This window comes from Poecilia reticulata, chromosome 9 (genome assembly GCF_904066995.2).
Source record: "Poecilia reticulata chromosome 9, P_reticulata-male-v2, whole genome shotgun sequence".
NCBI classification, from domain to species: Eukaryota; Metazoa; Chordata; class Actinopteri; order Cyprinodontiformes; family Poeciliidae; genus Poecilia; species Poecilia reticulata.
In genome coordinates this window covers 3,906,455-3,914,444 of record NC_088838.1, presented here as the reverse complement: position 1 = coordinate 3,914,444, position 7,990 = coordinate 3,906,455, and the positions used below count along the sequence as shown (strand labels likewise).

The 7,990-nt window shown below is 39.5% G+C and overlaps 1 protein-coding gene across 1 annotated transcript; it reads right to left on the bottom strand.

Annotated features, from left to right (window-relative positions):
* Nucleotides 1–2,896: 2,896 nt before the first annotated feature.
* Nucleotides 2,897–6,262, bottom strand: b3galt8 (beta-1,3-galactosyltransferase 8). The gene has a single exon (XM_081611262.1). The coding sequence runs from the start codon at nt 6,059–6,061 to the stop codon at nt 5,120–5,122; it is 942 nt and encodes a 313-aa protein (XP_081467388.1). The 5' UTR covers nt 6,062–6,262; the 3' UTR covers nt 2,897–5,119.
* Between the last annotated feature and the right edge of the window lie 1,728 nt (nt 6,263–7,990).

The window sequence follows — 7,990 nt, the reverse complement described above, 5'->3', positions numbered from 1 at the left end:
AATCAAATTAAAGTTAAAAGTCATTATGTGCCTCCAACAGCCTGGTGGCAGTATAGCAGAGGACTCGGGATAAAATAAGCTACTGTATCTGGAATATTTATCAAAAAGGATCATTTTTACAGACTTTTTTTTGAGCTCACATGGAGTTTGGAGGTGTATAGATATACACTGTACAAAGTTAGTGACCTCTGCAATACAGGTGTGTGATACTGTTTTTTTATTGATACAATACCAAGTAAATACAGGGATTGTGTCACTGATACCAATGCTTTTAATTTAAATTTGATATATCATCAAACTTCTGACCCTTTGTGTTTTTTCTTTGATTTATTTTTGTTCAAACCTTGGAGAGAATTTGGACAAAGTTTGTAGCTACAGTGCTAGTAGAGTATCTACAAAATACTCTACTAACATATCAACATGATTTGTGTGCAAATTGTTTCCCAAAAAATATAATTTGAGAGCAAATAACCAAAATATCTCTTGAGTTACAGTTTAGACACTAAATAAAATAAATTCGATATTAAGATGGAATCTGAAACTAAAGTATTGATCTTACCATCCTAGCATCGATACTGACTTAGTATCGATATTTCTGATCGATCCGCCCACCTCTACTCTTCAACCCATATTCTGGTCTTTTCCCAGAGCACCATGGGAACTGAATAATCTCCTGAGATGATTACTGAGATCAACTTCTAGGCAGCAGGTGAGTTCCATGTCTAGATCAGAATATATCAATCATAAGAAACAGAAAGCAGTGGCAGCTGTTTGTGTTGATCAGGATATAAGAGGTGGGAGCGTTAGAGAGTTAAACTCCCACTCAGTCAGCAAGGGAAATGATTACAGTCTAGCAGAGGGCACAAAAACACCACGCAAACAGACACTGTGGATGAATACAAAATATGGATCAATTAGGCTAATGACTTGCAGGGATCATGTTTAAATATTCTTGATTCTTCTGAACCAAGCAACAATAACTTTGAGGAGGAAGGACATTTCCAGAGCAGGTACCCGTCTCCTGTAGCCAAGTGGATTCAGAGCTGCCTGTGGCATGCAGAGGTCTGCTGAGGTTCATGTCTGCCAACACTCAGTCACTGTGGTGAATAATGAGTCCCGAGGCGTTTGTTTCTGAGCCCACTCACCGGTTATGCCGCTGTAATCATCAGCAGCAGCTTTTAATGCTGTTTACCTTTTCCCTTTCTCCACATCTCCATTTTATTGCTGATGTTTTAGCATGGAACAGGACATTTCTGTAAAAACAGTCAGAGGAAAAAGACAGTACACCACTTACATCCTATGGCCAACACAATTCCAGGATGTTTTCAGGTAACTGCACTAATTATTCTTCAACTCAACCACATGAACCCACAAGAAGCTTTCTGTAGGAGACAGGAAGTATCATACCCATGTCAGTGGGTAGATGATACTTCCTGGCAATTGGCTTCCTTTGCAATTTTTCCATCAAGTTTGATTTCTGCGGTTGAATTTCTGTGTTGACCACATATAGAGCAGTTGCAGTCGGAGCAACAGGAATGTTTAAGACATTTTATTGCTGGCAGAGCTGTCATGACCCAAATCCCATCAGGGTTGTTTAGAACAGTTTCTGGTAAGCTTCATTGAGGTGGTGCATAACATACACCATGGCCAAACGTTACCGATTGGGTAAAATCAGATCCAGTTGTTTCAAACTTCAATAGCAAGCGATCGTTTCTCAATAGCAGAGGGTCCAGATCCTCTGGACGACGCAAAGGGTATTCCCGGAACAAGTAGCTGTTTTTTTTGTTTTTTTTTTAACCAGGCTTTATGTGAGCATACACATGGCCAGATATGAAACTATGTCACTTCCTTTGCCACAAATGCAGCAATAACGAACTTGTATGAAGTCCTTTTACTCATTCAATGTGATACTACAGCAGTTATTTCAGGATTCCCTCCCAGATACATTTATAATAAATACTAACTGATGTTAAGTCCTTTGCCAACTTCACCTGTAAATCAGTGTGGCATCAACAATAATAAATACTACAATTAGAATGCTTCCCCTGCGGTACATAACACCATTCAATAAAAGCCGTAAGAGTTACTGGAGAAGACATTTTACAGAAAATCTCCACATTCACTGAATCCCTTTTGGAACGACTCCAGCTTTCATATACCTTTAGATCATTATGGAAGGGAGAACTGATGGGAATGAGCTGGACGAACAACTTTATTATCATGATGTTTATAAATAAGATGTTTTGAAATCTGCTACCAATGCTCAACATGCAAACTTGTGTAAAAAAATCAAAAAAAGAGAAATGAAACTTGGTATGTTTCAAAAATATTGTACTGAAGTGCCCTCATGTGGTGAAAATCGAACATTGCAGCCCTGTCAGAGGGTTCTTTGAAATCACATCGGAAAAAAAATTGCTTTGCATGTTCTGAGTTGTCATGGCTTCTTTCTACCAGAGCAAGAGAAATTCAAACCACTTTGACATGTTACTCTAATTTATAGAACACATTTCATTCCAACAGGACTTATTACACCTTTCAGCTGGATATTGACAGAGGGAGCTATACAGAACTATAATGGAATATTTTAGATGGTCGAGTAAAAGTTCCAGTTAAGAATATGTGGCAGTGATTGATGCTTACATGTGTTTTCCATTAGAGTGTAAACACTTGACTCTTCCAGAAGCTTTCTAGTGTTATTTGTGGAAATGAACCCAGTACCTCAGGCTACAGGTGTTTCTTGTTCCTATAACGATCAAATTGAAGCAAATTGAATGAGATTGTAGAGAGTTACATTTTATAAAATGAGAGAATTTTTTAAAGAACATCTCCAAGAGCACCGAAGACAACTGTGAGGTACGTGCAACATTGAAGCAAGCTAATAAAAACCAAGACTGACTTATGCACAGTTCCATTTATTTACACTTATCTTTATCGACCAGACACAAATTTACTCTGCCAAGGTGGAAACTTGCATAAGAAAACTGGTTTTACAATGTTCCTGGGGAATTTATGTGGTGAGTTAGGAAACAGCATTTATCAGCAGACCTCCATGTCGGAGCAGAACAGCAGCCAATCACAGATGATGATGTTCCTTCACCAAGAAACTGAATGAGATATGATGAAAACCCTGAGGTATAAAATCATGAAGCAGTTTGGTTTACAGCACACACACAAACACACGCAATAACAATAATACAGTTTTTTTTTTCCATTAAACTATCCAAGGCATAACTTCCTTGCAGGTGAACAAATGATATGAATCAGCAATCTCCATTTTATCATTTGGATTACACCGCCACCTGCTGGTTGTTTTTATAAACCCCAGTGAGTACAGCATCTGAATATGCAGTAAATGCAAACATAGGCATCAAACCTGATATTACAGCAGGTATGTTCAAATATTCTGACAGACAGAATTTCTCAGATTGTTTTAATATGCTGGGCCTCATGAAAGAATAATAATGTTTATATTCAGCTCTGCTTCAAGAAAGACTAAATATATGGGGACTCCAGCTGTGTGCATTGAAATATGTTTAACATGGCCTAATTGGTTTAATATTTCCAGACAGTCACATTTCTTTTTGTTGTTTAAAAATAAAAACGTATTTTACTGCTGACTGGCAGTGGGCAGCAACTGGTTGGGGAGGGACAGCGCTACATCACTTTATGCTCCTAAAGGATTCAAACCACAGGTACGGAAAATGTGAGCAGCTTTGAAATCAGAGCTTTTAAAAACCTCGACGCTGCACGATATGAAAAACAGCAGAAAGCAGAGATATTCCTGTTGCATGTTGTCATAATCATAAAGACTGTGATTAAGCTATATTTTCCTCACTCATTTCTTACTTTTGCATCATCATAAAGTCCTTATTGTCCTCCTTGAGCTTTAGCATCCTGCTCACCAAGACCCATTTCATGTGTGTTAATGAAACACAATGAAAGACCGTCCAACTGACATAATATATTAATAAAGAGAATTTTATTCCACCTAAAATATAATTTATCATATATTGCATCCAAGCAGCAAAAACATAAGTCAGCTGAGATAGTGACTGCAAGTTTATAAGCTGAGCAGATGCACTTCACACCAGCAGCAGGTTTAAGCCTTAGCTCTCATTTTCAGGTCACTTTTTTTTCTTCACCATCACACACACGATGTCTCGACCACTTCCTCTTGAGCCTGACATGGTGTGTGCATTAAAAGAGAGAACACATCACACTTCTCCTAAATATTGCATCAGTCTTTTTTTGCAGCACTGTACACACGGATACTGTGATAACTGCGTTTCTATATATTGTTCAGCTCTGAATGAAATGGAACGAGTGTTGGGTCTTTTCACTCCAGCTGCCATTTTTTAATCCTTTCCACTTTTGGTTTGTTTGGCAACTATGTGTCTATTTCTACCCACCAAGTCAAATTACTTGGTGGGTAGAAAAATTACTTCATTATAGTGAAAATTACTTCACTGTAATGAAGTAATTTTCATATGCTCTACTCACAGTCAGCTGTAAGGAAATGTGTTTATATGACTTAAGTAAATAGTCTAAATCTGTTGGATTTTATTAGTCACTGAGCCCAACAAAGATTCAGAATCAGAACACACGACTAGAGAATAAAAACAAAGACACAAAAAAAATCAGAGAAAAACAGATGATAAAGGAAACTATCTGAACACGTTCTTCCATGAGGCCCAGAACTCTCCTGTAATCCGTCACTCAGGCACTTAAACAGGTTCACACCCAAACAAAAGGCACACACCTCATTATTAGGCAATAGGTAATCTCTAAAAGGAACCTTTGTTAGTCTTTGGTGTAAAATAAACCCACTTGCAACAGGAGAAAGGCACGCTGACTTACCAGTCACACAATGAGTCACACTGTGAAAAGTTAGTAAATGCAATTCAAGTCCTGGAACTTGGGAGTGGATTCATTTTAAATGGCTTTTCTTCTCCTCATTATTCATTATTCTATTTCGACATATTAAATAACTGCGACATATTAAATAACTGCTGTCAACACATTTAAATGGCTATCATACTTTTTTATGGCTTTTATCCTTTCCAACCAGCTATTAGTTGGTTTCACAAGGAAGCGAACACTGCAGGCGGTCAGCAGGCGGTCAGCAGGCGGCGTGGCCTTCAGAAAAGTCCTGCCACACTTGCAGCAGCTCTGATGGCTTAAACCTGTTCACAATGATGAGTCCGGTAAAGGTGCACCTGTCATACTCCAGCTTTCGGACCTCAAAAAGACTCCTGAAGCGTGGCAGGCTGTAGGAGTACACCGGCCGGACCCCCAGCACACGCAGACACAAGCCCACATAGACGTCCTCCAGAGGAATCACTCGCACAAACCTGGAGGCCCAGGAGATCCTGGCAGCCAGGTCTGTGGAAAACACATAGCCAGCTCCAGACAGGTAAGGAGGGAAGCTGTCTTCAAGGTACAGCTCCTTAGATAGATACCACTTGTTGCTGGGGTCCCTCCTGGGGCTGCCATCCCGGATCACCGACCCGGTGATGAAGCCCACCCTGGGGGAACTCCTGAGGCGTTGGATGAGGTAAAACACATTGACGAAGATGTCAGAGTCCACCTTCATGGCGTAGGAGGAGTTGGGGCAGTGGTCAGCCAGCCACTTCATCATCATCATCGTCTTTATCGTCAGGTTCTGGTAACTGTCCAAGAAGTCCATCTGGATGATGTCTCCATGCTGCTGACTTTCCTTCTCCAGGACTCTCTGAAGGGGTGACAGCAGCGCCCCCTTTGGCAGCCCCAAGAAGAAAAGGGTGAGAGTGTCCCTACCTGGAGCCCCCCATGTCCTCCTCACGGCCTGCCTGGCTTCTGCCTCTTGAGGCGCGACCGGAACCAGGAAGACCAGAAAGGGGCTTCTGCTCAGGCACACCTGCGGCTGGTTCAGGACGTAGCGGTAGGTGAGCGGGGAGACGAGGCGGTACTCCTCAGCAGGAAGGGGATTCGTCTTGGCGGTGTGTCTGACTGAACCGAGGAGGTAGAGAGCGGAGAGGAGCAGGAGAACTGAGGCACAGAGGAACTTCACCAACATTCGCATCGCCGCGAGCTCCTCAACCCTCCGGGCGCGAGACTTTCATGGTTCCCAAAAAACTGCCGCGAGACCGGACACACCCACGAACTTTTTCTCGCGGTCCTGTCCAATCCGGTCCGGTCCGACACGGAGAAACAGGAAAGCCTCTGCAGGCGACGCAATATCCGACTGAAGCAGAGGGAGGAGACCTTTGAGCTCAGGAAACAGTTCGAACTGCTGCCCACAAGCTATACTTCCAGCTCTAGAAACACAGGCAGTCACTTCATTTCAGATAAAATCATAGTCAGTAGAGTACTGCAGTGCCTTTCGAAAATCGTTTATACTAAATTAATGGAGGAAATGATGCGTTAAAAAAACCCAACAGAAAGTAAAACAACATGAGAGATATGATGTACACACCTCTAAAAAAGAACATTTATTTATTTATTACTATATAAATGTGGAAGAAAATAGCAGAAAAGTAACACTAAAATGAGTAATTCTCACATAAAATTAAGGTATTTGTCATGAAATACCCTGATTTCTTTTTTCTTTTTTTTTTTCTTTCTTCGTTTCTTTGTTTTAAGAATAACACTGGAATCTCATTTTTTCAGGAACCTTATAACTAAGTGAAACACATTAAATAAGTTACTTATGCAGACTGGAGTTGTTTTTATTCCTGTTATTATGTTTTTTTGCTAACAGTTGATGAAAACATGACATTTAAAATAAGATCAGATGAAAAAAGAAATAATAATCACAATACAGAAATGTGGATTATCTTAAAAGATACTTTTAATCTGACAAATAAGCCTCATCAGGAAGCACATTCAAAATTAATGCATGTGACTCACTGGAAACCTGCATCTGACATTCACTTCCTATTAATTAAATCTAATGTTATGTATCTATAAACCAGCACCACACGTCTGGTTTATATAATATTTTAGAGGTAATATTTTAGTCTTGTGATTCTAAATTCCAGTCACGTTAATAATTGATACTCAAAAAGTATCAATTTTCAAAAAATATCAATTACTTTTTGAAAATTTTTTATTAAATAAATCCTGGACATTTGATCTCTTTTAGCTCAAAGAGCTAAAACACACAGATTAGTACATAATACACAATGTCAAGATATAAAGATATCAGCAAAGACCTAAGTGAAGCAGCTGCTGCTCTTCTTCAGTCTGAGAATGCTAGAGAAAGAACGATTTATGAAAATGGTTCCAGCAAATTCACCCCAGACCATGTAATAATAAGAACAGACTCAGCAGCATGTTGCATATTAAAACACATGACAGGACATGTAGAGAGTCACTAATCAGAATGACCTGCTTGGAAGCATTTCCAGGAGAAATGGTCTGCTCTGAAAAGAACTTAAGACTTCTGGAGTGATATCTTTTAAACATATGAGATGAAAATATATTTGCTCATAATCCATGGGGCCATGTTTGGAGAAACAAATACATGCCTGAACAATCACCTGCAGTCGTGAGCTTTGGTGTCTTTCTGTTATCGAGCCAACCCTGAATTCTGCTGCAAGCTAGAGTAAAATGTGAGAACATATGTCAAACAGCTGAAGCTCAAACTGGGTCAGCTTTGTAAATAAAGCAGCAGGTCTGCAACTGAGTAGCTGAAAAAGAAAATAAAGTTACTTCAAGGCTGGAATACTGTGATTCTTTACTATCAGGAGAGTTAAAAGCCTTCAGTGATCCAAAGCGGCTGGATTAAGAAGAGAGATTAGATTTGAAACGTTCCTTCTCACGTGTAAAACCCTTAATAATCAGATCCATCACAACATAGATCTGATTACTTTAGATGTTCTTGACAGAAATAAAAATGCTTCTACAGGCTATTTAATTATAAAGTGCATGTATTCCTTTTCCATTTAAATTTTTTTTTTTTTTTGTTTTTTAACTAATAATACAGTATGGAATATGATGTTTTGCACAT

Coding starts and splice junctions, on each gene's coding strand:
- b3galt8 (XM_081611262.1), bottom strand. CDS start 6,061: ATGCGAATGTTGGTGAAGTTCCTCTGTGCCTCAGTTCTCCTGCTCCTC.